Source organism: Cuculus canorus, chromosome 2, assembly GCF_017976375.1.
Source record: "Cuculus canorus isolate bCucCan1 chromosome 2, bCucCan1.pri, whole genome shotgun sequence".
NCBI lineage: Eukaryota > Metazoa > Chordata > Aves > Cuculiformes > Cuculidae > Cuculus > Cuculus canorus.
The window spans coordinates 134,388,763-134,406,156 of record NC_071402.1 but is presented as its reverse complement, the minus strand read 5'-3'; the positions used below and the strand labels follow the sequence as shown (position 1 = coordinate 134,406,156).

Here is a 17,394-nt window from a genome sequence, read left to right as displayed (position 1 = left end):
TGAAGGTAAATGGACTTAAATGAATGAACCAATGAAACCATGTAGCTTTTGATTAAATAACTGACTGTTTCAATGCAATATAGTGCTGCAACCAGCTCCTGTTCCAGTGCATTCCTTACAAATATTCACCAAATATCTACTCCAGAAAACAGAAATAACCCATAAGACGACCCAAGACACTAGGTATTGAGGGAAAAAAAAATCTAAAAAAATACTAACTTTAGTAAAGCAGTTATCACACTTTCTCGGTTTATGCTTTATTTTTACTAGTCCAAATAAAAGTCAGTAGTTACCCTCCATTCCTGCACAGCCTCAGGGATGCAGACTGTTTACCATATCTGTGTTTTCAGTTGTAAATGTTGACCTGATCAACACCATAATGACATTTACTAGGAATTTACACAAAAGCATGAGCTTCAGTAAAACACCTAAAAAATTAGCAAGTCGATTTAAAGGGAAAACCAACTCCCCAGCAAATCCCATTCAGACCTGCAACTTCTCTCCAGGCCAAAACATACATACATCTACTTGCAGGCAGGTTTCCTCTTTGTAATGTTAACAGAACAACTTAAAACAACTGGATGCTTAAAAATGGAGATGGAATTTAAATATTGTGGAGGAGGGGGATGGGGGCCATTTGGTGGGTTTTGAAGCATCTTCAGTTTACAGTTGCAGCTGTAAATAAGAAACAGAGGAACACTGCCTCCTGTCCTAGAAATACAGGGACAAATAGGTAGTGTTAAAGCTCTCTCCTGAGAATCAGGCTGCAGAATCTAAAGAAACACCACACGGTGCTCCATAGTATATGGTATTCATTACGGTTTTTTGTGTCAATACTGTGTGTAATGGCTATCTCAAAGTACTCCAAAACCTTTCATATGCTTCCATATCTAATCCCCTTCATCTAAAAGTAAAAGGCACTACATTAATCCTCTAAATTATCTGCAGCATACATCCTACTAGATTCCACACAAGATGTTTCTAATCCTTGCAGTCTAACATTAAACCTAACTTTATTTCTATATGTTCAAGTATCTATGTAAGTACAAAAATGTAGAAATCAGAATCGTAGTCTGTAGTATACACTTATAAAAGCAGCTTTTCCTGATATTATTTGTGGCAATGTTCTTCTAAACTAGCAAGGTGAAGCTTTCTCTAGTAGTTTATTTTTATGCTGGGCTGCCACTGTGTATTTATTGTGCTGCAATTAATTCCTATCATCAGATTAACAATGATATATGGGAAAGTTACTGAATCAAACACAAAAGAACAAAACTGTAAGCTCTATATCATAAAGCAGATTGCAGGTAGAACATCAGAAATTACAAACTAATCCTCAGTGAACAATACTTACACCTGCTGAAGTGAGAAAAGAAATCTAAGTAAGATTCACAAGAACCACATGCTTAAAAACACAAGACAAACTGTTTCTTCCCTTTACTATAAATGAAAAATGAAGCTATCATGTAACAAGGAAGAATTTTTTAAAAAACTACAATTATATCCACCTATGAAAGTCCATGAGAACAATGAAACTATTTTAAAAAAATATTCATAATTGCCATTTAATTCATGTCTATATATATATATGCATGTATATATTAAAAACATACCTTGTAGAGCCCAAAGAAGCCTAAGTCCCGTAATACAGTGAGGGCACTAACTCGTGGACCAGTAGTAATTTCTCCAGCCACCTGTAATCGAATCTTCACAATTTCCAGTGGATTGGTAAAGATCACTTGAGAACCTCCAGCCTGAAATTAAAAGTGGAAGGCAGCACGTTAATGCATTACATCTTTTGCAGCGTATGTCCTATTACATTCAAGAGAAGACATTTTTAATGCTGCTGCATTCGGTTATGCTATTAGCAGACGAGTTTCAGTATTAGTTAATAAACTGCAGCTCACAAGGCAAGAAACCTCCCTCCACAAGATGAGTGGTCGGGAAAAATAGTCAGCCACTGCAGGACGCTGCAGTACATCAGACAGACACTAGCTCAATTCTTGCTGCAAGAACACATTCACCAACACCAATTTATGCAATACTGACATGCTAAGAACACTGTAAAGCAAGTAATGAAGTGAAAGGAAGAATTAGTAGCTAAGTAAAGTAACTGAGAAGTGCATACTAGTACTCAGTGAAAACATACTATTAAAGAGTACAAGTCTGGCAGAAGCTTTTTCAATTTTGGCACAAGTTCATAAAACAAAGAACACATGGATTCCAAAATGCAGACATCTTTTCTATTTTTAAAACTCCATCAAACTACCAGTTTTGGTGCCATCAAATGCTGTTCGATTCGAAAGTCTGAGCCCCATGTCATTACTTATGCACCAGGCAATGAAGAAGGTCTACAGATCAAAGGATTCCATTTATGAAGAACTACTAAATGTTTTTAGCATGTCAGTCTCCATTTGTTGGGAAGACATCACTGAAATGATTTTGAAAGTTAGTTTTAAAACACAACAGCATTTTAAACTCCCTGCCTGTTCTAGTTCATCTCATTCACAATACACACTGTGGGGCATAACCTTTCTGTTACACTGACAGGTCCGAAGATAAAAATTCAAAACAAGAAAAAAAAAGGCAACACCTTTTGAATACTAAGTGTATTCGAAAAATACTCCTTCAAACTCCAAAATTCAACAAAGCATCATTCTAACTTCTGTTGATTTCTTAATGACGTGTCCCAACAGTGTTGTCCTTCACTAGGTTCTGAAATCCCACAAACCATACAAAGGGCAACCCTCTCTCTCCCCACAACAAAAGAAGAACTATTTTTTTTCTAGAAGGTAATGACTAACATAAAATAAGCTGTATTTAAAAGCACTTGCATCTAGCCATATCTAGTATGTAAACACTATGTGCACATCTTTTTCAAATTATTCAAATGTTAAAAGAATTAATCATAACTCAGATTAACTATCATTCAAAATAAAAAATACACACAGTAACATGGTTTAAATAATGTGCTGAAGAAATGGCAAATCGCAAGAACAACTGCTCTCGTCTACCACTTAGACTGAGCATACACAGTGTGGTTACAAATTAAAGTCTTTACATAACCCCCAAAATATCCCAAATGTTTCCTATTTTGACCAGAAAAAGCTTGCTCCTGTGTAACTCAACTGGTTTTGACTTTCAAATTGGCATTATTATTTTAACTCCTTTTACCAAATCAGAATCTGGTACATACAAAACTGCTGTTCTTGTTGCCATCAGAAATTAGACTGATAAATTATTTGGCACATATGCTGACTTTAGTTTTGCACTGAAACTGAAACATATTAAGTAAGTAAGCATTCAAACCAAAAAATTGTGATGGTTTCTATTACTTGTCTACTCATCGTGCAAATTCTCAAAATAAAAAAAGATCCTGGAAAGGTCTTGATGGTGAATTACAAATTCCTATGCAATAAATATTTTGGTCTATGTATCACAAATATTAAGCATCTCACATGCTATTACATGTATTTTCTTCTTAAAAGGATAAAATCTCAATTGCAGGTGATAATGTCCATTTGCAAGTTTGCTATACCACAGCCATCCTCTAAAATACGCTACTTAAAACCCCATACCAACTGATCTATGTTAGCACAAACAAAGCGGTATGATATTCTTGCAGTTCATTGTGCCATGACTCCATAGGAAGTGTTCCTTTAATTTTCACTATGGGAAAACCATATTAAAATTTAAAAGATGACAACAAAACTAAGTTGTTTACTTTTATTATTATTGCACCAAAACATCGAGAAATTTAAAAATCTATAAAAATGTTTAGAAGTTAATGTCAAATTTAAAGAAAGGTAATAGAAGCATATACCTAATTTTAAAGGAGAATAAAGGCAAAGAATTTCTAAATTGACGTGAATGGGTCAGGTGCTAGCCTACGTAAATGTTTACGTTTGCCTGTCCAGCCTAACTGCATTGATAGTTGCAGCATTAGATGTTTGTGGCTCTGGGTAAATCACACAAGACTTCCTCTGCTTCAGCTTGCTATTTGAAAGATGAGAATGCTATTATTTACCCACCTCATAGAATCAAGATCACTGCATTCAAATTTTTTTAAACACTGAGACCTGCACGCACTAGGCATTACTAAAAAGACTACCAGTTTTGCTGCCCATAAAGCAGGGCAGAAGAAACACATTCCAAGTTTCCAAATAAGTCCTTCCACAAAGCTGTTCAGGTACTAGCCCAGAACTCCCCGAACAACTACTGAATTTGATCAAAGATATACGCAAAAAAAGGAAACGGTGAATAACTGAAATGAGCCAGCCAACATCTGACAAAGGGTCTCAGTAGAAGGGTTTCTACCACCTGCCTGCTTTGTGATGGAGACGAAAGCTGATTTATTAGCCTGTGCTGAGGCAGTTCTAGTAAGAAGTACAGTTGCCTGGTGGGGAGCTTTTATCACCCTGTTTTTTAACCACATATGCTGGTAACTGCAGCTCCTTACCCTCAAAACAGGGTGAAGCAAACTGAGATGGCTACCATATTCTCTAACAAAATGATTTCTTGCTTGTCTACTACTGGTAACTCCTATTGTGTTATTCATCATCATAGTATGCAAGTGTCTCATAAATATTAATTGTATATCCTCCCAGTGCTCTTGTGAGAAAAGTACAAGGACTCTAGTTTTACACGAAGGGAATTTGAGGTAAGAGGTTAATTGAATGCTCAGTGTCTGCATCCCCCAAGCTCAAACATACACAGTTTCTAAGTGTCTCCAGATATCCTGATCTCCAAATCAGTAGCTTGAATCAAAATAACATAGTTTGTGTCTTCTTCCTGAATTTTTGCATAGTGAATGCAAAGAGTGAAATCTCATCAATCTACTTTTTTCCAGTCTGATCAAGGTGTTGATACAAAACGTTGCAGAAAAAACAGACAAAATATCAGCAGTACATAGTAACATCCTGCTCATTCACTGTGTTTGGCCAAAAGTTGAAGAACATTGTTGTCTTGTTTGCTAACTTTGGTGTTTGACAGTGTATCTCATTTTAACATTTCTAAATATGTTCCCAAGGGTCAGAATTAGAAAACTACCTTTTTTTTTTTTTTTCTCCCCAGAATAAACATAGTTTAAGCTTAGGCTGCCCAAGCATAATGATTTCTCCGCTAAGTATCATAAAAATCAACTTCATCAAACATATAATAGATACTTCCCAGTAACATGATTTCTCTATACTGAAGCTACAAACTTAAATACCCTCAACTCTGAATTCCTTATCACCTCTTCCAATAATTTTTTAAAGAAACAAATGATCTGACTGTAAAAGCAAATCTATTACTTTTCAGTTATTATAACGTGATGAAAATAAAAACTGCAATTTTGAGTTATTTATAGCAGTAGATAGCTAGAAGTACTGCATAGAAAATTATCTGTAAGGGCCCACAAAGGGCCCATGTTATTCTGAAAGAATTTAACATTTGACCTGGCCACAAGCACCTGCGGTCTTGTTTGATGTATAGGAAGAAAATAAAAGGAAAAGACCTCTGTCAACCAAGAACTCCTCATACACACACATAGCAAGAAATCTGCATGCCTATAAAATGTTCAATGTGCTTTAAGAGACGGACAGCTAGCTACTCATCCACACACATGAATTTTTAAAAACAATCTGGTTTTTTTACTTCATTTTTGCAGTTCTTCAGCTCTGTGCTTGGTAGGATATCACCCAACACCTCTCGATGGCAGTATAGCCTTGCACAGTAATACAGCACTGTATCAGATGCAACGACATGGAGAAGTAGAAATAGCTGAGGCATTTTTTTTTTCTTGTCCATGGGGAAATAAACCCCACTCCATCACGAAAAAAAAATATTTTAATAACAACGGCTTAACAACACTCCAATTTAAGAAGTCAAAATGTTTTCTACTTCTTCACACATTCAAATCACCTTGTAACAGACTTTACTGGAAAATAAACAGATTTGCACCCCCCTCATTACACCAAGACAAGAAATTCCTGTTCTTTTTAATATAACTGCGTTTTGTGCCCTTATAAGATTAGATAAGAAATAAGTACACCAGACACAACTCTCCTAGGGCTTTCAAATCTCCATTTGAAAGCTTCAGTGTACATTCTGAAGACAATACAGCCCACAATTCAGGAAGAAAATTCTGTTTTCTGTCCCAGAGGAAAGTGTTAGATTCTTTTCCTTTAATCAGCTACTGACCATCAGCTGTTCTTGTGCTCCTAATTAACCTTAATACCAACTTCAAATCACAGCCTTTTTCCTGCTCTCAGCTAAGAGCATTCAGGGTCAACCTAGATCTTCTGCATCCCATTCAACTTGTCACATATCACCTTTTACGGTTTCACGGACGAAGAAAGGATTACCACTGCTATTAGAGTGTTAATATTTCCCAGCAATATCACCCAGGGACAGCAATTAAAGCAATTAATGGCAACCATTAAAATACACAGGCAATATATTATATAATTATCCAAAATAAAATTCTTCAAAACAAACTCTACCATTGGTTACTTGTTCAATCTACAAAAAGACAAGCAGGTGCAAGTTCCAAAATTTTTAGTCAATTGTTAATCACATTCAGTCATACTGAATATTGTACGCTGTACCAGGTCCTTAATCCTTGCCAGTTGCCAGATGCAGCTTGCTTTCCTGTGCATTTGCTGGCATCCATTAATCCTAATTAGAGTCAAGGTTCCTAAACTGCTGAGCATTGCACAGACACAAAATAAAGATTGTCCACTGTCATAAAAAAAAAAAAAATCTAAATTAGAAACGCACTCAAGGGATGCAAGAATGGAAGAATTACCATCCTCATTGTATAATAAAGGCCAATCAAGGCACAGAACCATTCAATGTTTTACCACAAAATCACGTACTAACTCTAGGACAGAACAAGGCTTAGAAGCCAGATTTACGGAGTGCCACCGCAAGTGCTACAAACTACCTGTAGAAGTCTTGGTGTGTGTATGGCATAAGATCCCAAGAGCATCAGATGAATTATGTTGAGCTGCTGCAGAGGTGATTTCACTATGGACTTACCTGTTACCAGAAGAGCTACTGCAACAGACATCTGTACAAACCAATTGTTTTTCTTGTAGATTTCAAAGGTGATAACTTTAATTACATCGAGCTCTATGCCAAGGGCAAAGCATAGAGGGTTCTCAAAAGCTCAGTTCTATGTTACCTCTTTTCCTGATGAAGCCAGGCTTCAAAAATCCAGACAATCCATCTCAGACTATTTTGTGTCCTCTCATCTGTGGTCATATCTATACAGGATTCTGATAATGCTCTTTAGCAATCGGAGTATCTAGTAAATACTTCAGATCACGAGGAGAGTTCCTGAGCCCTCAATCATCTGCTTTAAACTACCCCAACGAGGCTAACACAGAAACAGCTTTGATGCTGCTCAGGCAAAACTGTGTTTTTCTCCAGCTAATCTTACTTGTCTCCCGAGGACAGCCTTCTCTTGGTCTGGCTACAATTTTTCTTTGGGCAGTTCAAACAACGAACACTGCTAGAATCTCAGAGTCCTGTTAATGTCCGTTTCTACATAAAATGTAAAGCAAGCTCCTTCAAATGCTCATGTCAAAGGGCTCATAAATAGAATTGAAATTAGTCTAAACAGAAGTACATTCCTGCTACTGCTTCAGACAGACTTGCAAAACTCAGATACAAGTTGTGATGTTAGTCCTACAACAGTATATTAACAACCTGGCTAAACAGAAACAAAACAAGAGTAAAGTTTGTTTATAAGCACTGACCAAGTCTGCATTGGGAAAAAATTAAAATTGTGGATTTTATATTTTCCATGTTACAGGTAATTCAGTTCTCAGAAGTCTACTTGATTGGCATTATAAAAGCAATTAAGTTACAGACTTGTCAAATATGTTAACATTTGGTTCTGTCTGCTCTACTTGTCTATTTTGACTAGTTGTAGAATCATTTAATGATTTACAGACCTTTCAAGTCTTAAGGCATGGTAGCTGTATTAAAACTGTAACCCATTATTTCTTGGTCACATCATAAATTACTGTGACATAATAAATATCTTCCTTTTTCTCAAAGGAAGATAGATTTTAATTCCTGATTTGAGGCTTTGTTTTTTGGTTGTTTTTTTTTGAACTTGCACTGGTTAACACTAAAATATTTTATTGCCAGTAAAAGAAGGAGTAATAGGAGAAATGGATGTATAATAACATATAATTGTCAAAATAAATACGTTTTAAGCTACATTGTATGTTCATATAAAATTTTGCAGTCTAATTATTTCTAATATAATAGGGAAAAAGAATACATTTCAAATTGAAATAACACTATATATGTTTGTTGGAATAAATGGGCTTTTTAAGAGTTCAGAATTATTCGGTTCTGCAATCAGAAACATATCAACCTAAATCTATGCGTCCCTCCTTGTTTTATAGTTTGAAAAATTTCCTTTTTCTCTTTTTTTTAGAGGAAATGACAAGGAAGCAGACAGGGGAAGCAAAAGGAGAAAGCACCTCTAATTGTTACAGGAAAATACTTCTGGAAAAAAACTAAAATTAAATTACCTAATCCAGAAGGAAAATTCCAAATAGAGTGAAACCATGTTCTGCATCACTCCTTACTGCTTTCAAGAATGACTAATTTAAACAGGTGAAAATTTCAGCAAATTTTAAAACAGTCCAACCTGCAAGGAAATGTGGGGTGAGGTCAAAGAAAAGCAGGAACTCTACACCAGGAACTTCCCCACCCTTTGGTACAACCTCTTGGAAGGGCTATCATGTTACTGTATGTTGCCTTCCCAAACTTCATTATAAGACTTAAATCTAAGGTTAGCTGGGAATTAATCAGATGCAATTAAAACAGAGCACTGCTGAAATACAACGGGTTTGCAAATAAGAAGTTCAATTTAAATCTAGATCTGGCTGGGGTTTTTTGTACAAAAAATTTACAATTAGTTTAACTTATTTTCAGTATGCTGAAAATCAACTACAATAAGTGGTTCAGAGGAGAAACCTACACTTTAGAAGTACTTAATTATAATGTACTCAGTTACATTATATTAATTACATTAGACTTTAAATCTAAATAATTCATTTAACAAGATAAATTCTACATTAAAGGAAAATAGCTTTAAATTTAATCAAGAAAAAAAAAATGTATTAGGAGCTTCTGAACTTCTCCTGAAACAAGAAATGTGAATGTTGGGCTTTTACACATGTAGGTAGAACTCCCCTTGAAAGTAAAGTAAGTTAGATTCCTTGACTACAGGGAGAATAGACCTCTGAGAATAAATCTGTTAAGAGTTCAAGAGATGTATGCCATTTGCTTTTAAAGCTAACGCAAGCAATCATCAAGACCATCATTACTTAACTATCTCAGCTACACCAAAACCTTCCTGTGTGAGAGCAGCTGTTCTTTTTTTTCAGCTATATATGCAGACATTCCCCCCCTGCCCCCAGCATACACAATGCTCAAATTTCATTTTACCCATAGCTCAGTCTTCATTGCCAAATAGAACCAAACTGTATTAGATTTAGGCTTCTAAGTAATGAAAGCAAGTATGACGTCTTTAGTCTCCTTCAGACTACAACTTAGAAATGTCTGAATTTTTGCAAGTAAGAGATCTAGAAACTGTGGGAATTGCAGTCCATACACCCTCTATCTCCACTGCAATGCCGCAGAGAAAATGAAGCTCAGATGTGGACTTATCTTTATTACTCTCTGAAACATAAAATAAATGTTGTAAGTAGCTTAATAAACTGTTTGCACTGGATCGGTTATTTGGCAAAATTCATCTGGAATTTCATCTCATATTCCTTTACAAAAATTAATTCCGGACTGCATTTTGCACTTTCTAGATGAACTCCATTGTAATCGTATCTAATTTTTATGTTCTATAGCAGAGTTGAGGTTGTCCAAGCAGGTCCAATATGTTTTAACTTTATTACGATTACTATAAAGTCTCTAGAAATATGCCTAAAATTGTCTTGACAACTTAAATAAAAGCAGATCTGTACAGGGTCTGTAATTGTACTGTGCTACATGATTTTGACTGGCTAATAGTGAGCACACACTGAGCATCTGGGGAGGAAAAGTCTGTGTGTGCTCGGAAAAAGGAGGGAGAGCAGAAGAAACAATTAATAAAGCAAAATGTTTTTCTTTCTTCTTGCTGAAAATTAAGCCTCCAATTTACCTGTATAATTGTACTACTATATGCAGATGAGGCAACATAACTTACATAGCTATTTCTTCTTAGTCATACTATAATAGTACTCCTCCATTTTTCTTAATAATTTTTATGTTATTTATGATGCTCTTTATTTTGCATTCTTGCACCTCTTTCCCGGTTACTTCCAGACCCACAACATAAATTTTTTGATTACACATGGAACTGCTATATCTAAGGAACTAAGCAAAAATATTATCTCGCCTAAAGGCTGAGTGTTAAAGGCAATTCCTCAAACCCCCCAAAATAATGTTTATGCCACTTTTACATACAGAGTTTTCAACTGGTCAATATAACTCAAAAAATAAGAATAATGAACAGTGCTGTATCAAAGAATTCAGGTTAGTTCTAACAGAAGCTTTTAAGTGAATTAATTTTAAAAGAAGCAAGCAGCTAAACTCAGTATGACTCTTGATTATTTTTTACTTAAAATACAAAATAAACTGAAAGACTATGAAAAAAAAAAAAAGCTTACACAAACTTCAAGATTATTGCCACCGTGAAAAAAAAAGATTTCGAGCTGTACTTCCAGCTTACCCATGGTCATCTTTTTATTAAACAATCCCTGAAGGTAAGTTACAGCATTAGCAGAAATCAATCCTAGCATATCTGTGCGCTTTTTCATTCTAGGAAGTTAAGTCAGATTTGTGGTTTAGATGTTCAGCAGATCTTAGCTCTACAGTATCATTATACTATGTCTTGGAACTGGAGCTTTTTACTAGTCTAATAATGATAAGGGCTATAAGGGATTCGCATGAGTGATGAGAGACCTAAATGCAGAGCAGACCAGAGTTCATGGTGGGTGTCAGGCATTGTATAAATCTGGAAGTTATATATATATTTTTTTTATGGGTAACAAATATCGTATACTAGGAAAATTTCTTAAGCACAAAGAAGATGGAAATTTTGAGTTAGTAATTTACACAACAACGCTCCTAAAGATTCTGTACATAAAAGGTTATACTTTTAATTATATTCTTGGGGGTCTCAAAAAAAAAAAAAAATCAATCTTAACCAACCTATCACTTTCATCTTCACATAATAAAAAGCTATGAAACAGGCTGTTAACTGCAGTAAGTGCCACGAGGTCATGAAGTAAAAGATCTATTTTCTTCTTTTCTTTTCTTTTTTCTTCTTCAGGAGAGAAAACAATTTACAAAACAGAAAAAGACTTGTTCAATGAAACAATCAGCTTTTAGTTACAAGTGCAAAAGTCACCCATGTGTACTAATTCTCAGTAATTATGATGCAAAGTGAACTCCTTGGGGACTTAAAAGTCAATGCCTGGCAATGGCTGGGCAAACAGCAGAGTGGAGCTACTCAGGTGATACTGACCCCTTCAAAGCCCTTTGTGTTACTGAACAACACAAACCATCCAAATATCTGCTTGGCCCTCCTTTTCTTAGGTATTAATGCTGTACTGTACTCACAAGGCTGGTATTTAAAACATTAAAATTTAGCATGCACCCCAGCACACAGCCCTGACATAAGCAATGAATACACTCCAAGGAAAAAGAAGCACAGAAGGAAATTTAACATCTGTGTTTGTAACACAATCACAGCTTAGAGTGATTGTGTATGGACAGGAAAGGTGATAAGGCAGGTGTCCTTTATAAAATTCATCATAGTTGGCTGCCCCTTTTTAGACTCCAACACATCATGCACTCGTGTCTTCTTGCTTCCCACATAAGTGATTACTATATTGTGAAATGAGGTAAAAATCCAAGACTGAAAATTTTCAAAAGCATTCATCAGCATCCCTACTGTTTCCATGATAAAATCACAGGTTTCACGTTGGCTTAATCGGAGACCAAAAGTTAGGCCAATACAACACTGAAAGCCATAGGAAAAAGCTTGTCTTTAGCATCTCTTGCATATATTTACCCCGTGAGAGAAGAATTCACCCCCAAATCCTAGGCACTGCTTGTAATGACAGCCTCTGTTGCTCGTTTGACTTTGGTTTAACATTACAAAAAAAAACCCCAAAGACCACCTGCAGAAAAGACAAGTTTCAACCTATCTACCTGGCACTAGACTATGCCTTTAAGTGGAGCACTCCAGTTAAAAGAAAACTCAGGGCATTCTGCCACCGCACGTCTACCGCTACAATTTTATGCAGCATCTCATTGTTAATACATATTTCAAATACCAAATAGGAGAAGACAACATTTACAGCCCATATAAAATATATCTTAAGCCACCTATCTCTTAAAGCAGATCCTTAGTTTACAATGAACTACTGGCAAAAAAGCATGCTGCAGCATTCTCATGAATGACAGGTCTCTGTAAAGAGTGTTTTTTGTACTGCATTAAAAAATTCACAGCAGTCTATAAAAATAAAAACTCCAGATCAAATGACATTTTAAATGAAAATTTTGCTGAATTCTCCATGGCTGCTATGTTCATAAGACGTTTTATTAGTGTAAGGGGCAAATACTTTTTACTCTGCAAGCACTTTATTGCATTTTTCCTTCATTTACAGCATGCTTTTTATTTAGGGCTTTAGAGACCCACATTCTTCTCTCCCTCCCCTTCTTTTTTTTTCTCCCCTGAATGCTCCTAAAGTTACAGAACAAGGGGATCCTACCTGGCAGTCTACAACAGGTCAGTGATCAAACAGAAGGAGCAGTGAGACAGCAGCCAAATCCTGCCCCATCTCCTGAGAATTTGAGAAAGCCAGGGCTTCTCAGCCTGTAACGCAACTGAGCCGCTGCACCCCGAGGCTTAGATAATCGTAGCGTACTCTCCGCAAGCACATACAGCACAAATCTCCAGACCTACTGAGGTTAAGACGCAAGCATTTGGTTTTAAGTTGCTGCTCACTGTAGTTTTCGACACAGGTAGAAGCTGCTTGAAAATGTGACCCCATCTGTCTTATGACAGCAGAAACAAAGATAGATTGAAAATATACCAACACTGTTCTGCCCCAGTGATCAAAGCCAGTTTAAATAAACAGTGTTCTTTATCTGTAAAGTGCACTGGTCTTTGAACAACTATTCATTTAACCTAAAGTATTTACATTTGCTTGAGCAAAATCAATACATCAGATAAAGTAAGCTGTAATATGAACAGACAGAACTAGATCAAACTATGAAGTATTATCATTTTCCCAGTAATATGCCAGTTGTTCATTAAGATACTACTTCGTGCAAGCAAAACACTCTTAAAAACTTAGTGGGTTTTAAATACAGCCTACATTCAGGAATGCATTATGTACTGAGTTAACATTAAACAGCCTACGTCTGCTACAAACTCAAAAGAAGCATGAGTAGTTTTTGCCATTTTAAAAAGCTAGTATCACTGCAAAAAGTGAAAATTAGTGGGCGCAATAACACATCAGGATAGAAGTGACGTGGCAGAGTGGGTGCCACAAAGTAGTAACTAATTATTAACTTCAGGAAAGGTTAGCATGAATCCTTTTTAGGCCGTAAGCTACAGCCAACATGAATAAAGACATATTCTTTATTAAGGAAACAAACTGCAAGCTGCAAGAATTATACAGCGCAGTTAAAAAGGCATGATGCACAGAAACATTTACCCTTTCATCAAGAATGGCTGGCCTATCTAGGAAAGAACTGAGATGCTCTAGTAGAGTCTGCTCTTGAACCGGATCTGTGGTTAAACAGAAGCCTTAGTCCACATAGTTACTCTTACGCATCATCATAAGAGTTATCTCATTATCTCATATGAAAGAAATTAAAGATACTTACACAGCCACCAGCAAGAATTTCTGCAGCCAGTGGGACGGAGCCGTCTTTTGCCATAAATTTATCTCTCACAAAATCATTAACCTTAAAAAACAAACAGTTATGAAAACTAATAAATTAAAAGGTTGGAGAAAATGCTCATCAGGTGCAAAATCTGTGCAACTGGAAATGCAAATACATTCATGAAGCTACGAAGCTAACAGATATCAAATGAATCTCAGCTTTAAAATATCTCATATGAAATCTAACTATGTTTTGCTATCTAATAAAGATTTGCAGCGTAATTCAATCATTTACTATTGAAAAAAGATAACAATGACTAACTAAATAAAATCATTATCTGGAAATTATTGACAAAACCATTTAAGATTTTAGAAATTCTTGCTACATTTACGAATTTAAATATAATTTCAAATTAATATCAGTATGTTCAATAATACATTTTAACACAATGGTACTGCAATTAACAGCATTAAAAAGCTTTTTTAAAAAACGCATATTAATTACTTCACTGAATACTAGCTTATTGGTGAATAACAAATACATTAAGTTGGGTTACAAAAAGAAATTTTTCCACATCTAAAACCTCTCAAGAAATAAAACTACAGAAGTAAAACGTTTAGGCTAAAAAACGCATGCAAACAATTGTTTTCTTACCCACTTCACTACATGCTCATATTATGTCCTGTTGTGCTAGAATTAAATATATAGGAACCACGTGGAGATACAAAAACAAAAGCCCTTCAGGTCCAATAAAAAAATTTCTATTTTTGCTAAGAAGTGCAACCAAAGACCTGCACTACATACAAACAAGTAGATGAGCTGAACAAGTTGAATAAGCTTGTAATATTTTGGAGTGAGTCCAAAAATAAGTTTTCAGTATACATTTCAGTATTCTTAAAATGTACATATATATAGCATATACATACGCATATGACTGACTGGTACGCCACTTGTAATGTTCACAAGTAAGATATTAAGAGTAGCTTTGTGCTTTTGTAATTAAGTTTGTATCAAGCAAAAAGTGATGGAACACATTCTACCACGTTGCTGACACATTAAGGATAAAAATCCTTAATGTGCTTATTGTAATTAGACAGACTTTACGATGTGGAGAAATGTGGAAACAATCCCTTTGCAAACTTACAGTAAGTTTTATGGCCTTCTCCGGTGCTACACCTAAAAGCTGCGGTAACAGACCTGTAACATGGAAATAGAGAATTCAATGCATCGAGTAACTTGGTATTAACTAAACAAATCAACAAATACATGTAGAGATCACCACCTAGAAACGGGCAATTTTTAGAGCAATTTTGTGTTATTATATTTAATGAGAGTACTTAAACATTCCATTTTGAGAACAAACTTTGTGTTACCACTTCAAGTCAGAATAACTGCATTTGTTACTTTAGCTTTTTTAAATCTGTGTTATTAGCCCACTTTACACTTAAACGCGAATATAGATTTGCCAACTATGTTTCAGCACTCTGTCCCACATTAACATTTCATTTTTGCATCTTCACACATAAATCAAAACTTTCTAATTAATTTTGTGAGATACATGATGAAATCACTTCAAGAATCATGTGTGCACCACCTTTTTCTGGCAAAAACAATGGCATTAAATGCAGGACCCAATGGGATAAGAATCAAAATAATGCAAAACATTCAAACATGCATGACTGCATTCTTGAGCACTTTGGCCAGCTAACTCACTGGCTCTTTAAACAAAACAAGTCATGCTGCTTTCTTCCCAACTATGGAATTTCCTATTTTATTTTGTTAGAAGTGATGCGCTACAGAACTGGAAGTAGCAATCTCTGACTGCCGGCTTCACGTACTTCAAGTGATTGGTCGATATTTTGTAAACTTTTAGACAATACAACCTAAAAAGTACGCAGAGCTCAACAACTAAGCCTGGGGCTAGAATGGTGCTGCAAGCATTCATCAGCATAACAGAATTATGACACCATTCAGAAACGTGAGAAAATCACCCCAGCTGGAGTTCCTGGTGCAGACCACCTCGCTTTCAGTCGCTCAGGCAGCATATTTTGGTACTTTCTCCAAAGTCCGACATTTGCACCTCTCAGTGGTTTTATTTTTGGGGAAAGAGACAACAATTGAGGTTCTACTTTTAAGAGCTAGCTTGCCAAAAAGCATTTTCCCAACAGCTAAATGTCACAATAACAAAAGAGAAAAATATACGTGCACAGGATTGGTGCTTTCTTCCATCCTGCCACCACCCATCAGCTTTGCTGGTTACTACTGATGCTCCTAGTAAGGAAAAGGCATCAGGGAACAGCACCATTTGGGTTGTGGCAGCAGAAGGGCCAGCCATAATTATATAATTTTACACTTGTATTAACATTTTCATTTTTCAAGGGTCAAAAATAGTAATTAATTGTGTATACACAGCTAACATCTACCCAAGACAACTATTTTGGCTTATGATCAAATGTCTGAAAATTCAAGCCAATGAATACAGTACCACTAACTTTGAACACAGTTGCTCAAAACCAAGAGATTTTGCAGAGTAAGTTAAATATAAAAATTTTAGTTTCTGAATTATTTTTAGTTGCATGGGGGACTGGAATTCAGACTTCAATGAAAAAACATTAAGACAGTCAGAACTGTATGATTAAATTTTCAGAAAAATTACATTTTCTGCAGCACTAAGAGGAAAACACAAGGACATACAATGAAAAGGGTTTTTACAGTCCTAGCCTTGTACAGACCAAATTCTCTTTGTAACTGCTATGATATTTACATCTTGCCATAAGACTCGTGTGGCTTTGTATAGAAATTATGGCTAATGAATTTGTATTTTCAGAGATGAAAAAAATGTTTAATTTGCTTTACAAACACAGTACCTGATCCCAAGTCTAACCGAGTAGAAGTAGAGCAGGTCTGTAAACAGATACATAATTCCAATAGAACCTGGAGACCATTAATTTTAAAATCATCTATACAAATATTATTACATCTAAGCTATATGTAGCATGACTTTCAAGTTATGTCATATCAAACAAATTACAGAAAAAGATTCTAAAATATTAAAATATAAAATTAAAAAATTATAAAATATAAAATGCTCCAGTTGGAGACATGTATGAACCTCCAGTCTTGGAAGCTACATATACAGGATAAATCAAATTAATTTCCACTAGACTGATCTGAAGTTGTCCTTTTAACATTTTTTATTTCTCAGCTCCTAAGACTTTACATTTGTGAAAGGAACTTGTAAAAACTCAGGAAAAACATGTTTATCTTGGCACAACTTATTTTTTTCCCCATCTGGTCCATTTCTTTTGTACTCAAATCTGAACGGGACTGTTATGGCTCAAGAGTTTCCACAAAACCTTGGTGTAGAAGAGAAAGATTAAACAGAATAGGTGAAAGTTACCAAAAAACCCCACATCACCAAAAAAAACCCAAAATCTAACTGAACCACCAAAACCCCAGGGCCTTTCTCTTACTCTCTATATCACACAG

The 17,394-nt window shown here is 35.5% G+C and overlaps 1 protein-coding gene across 2 annotated transcripts in view; it reads right to left on the bottom strand.

Moving 5' to 3' along the window:
- SLC25A13 (solute carrier family 25 member 13) overlaps positions 1–17,394 on the bottom strand; it is a 103,623-nt gene that overhangs the window by 20,711 nt on the left and 65,518 nt on the right. For both annotated transcript variants that reach the window (XM_054058138.1, XM_054058137.1), the window contains 3 exons: positions 15,050–15,102; positions 13,906–13,986; positions 1,614–1,754 (listed from right to left, as the gene is read on the bottom strand). In XM_054058138.1, the coding sequence (XP_053914113.1) occupies positions 1,614–1,754; positions 13,906–13,986; positions 15,050–15,102 (275 nt within the window). The remainder of the gene's footprint in view (positions 1–1,613; positions 1,755–13,905; positions 13,987–15,049; positions 15,103–17,394) is intronic.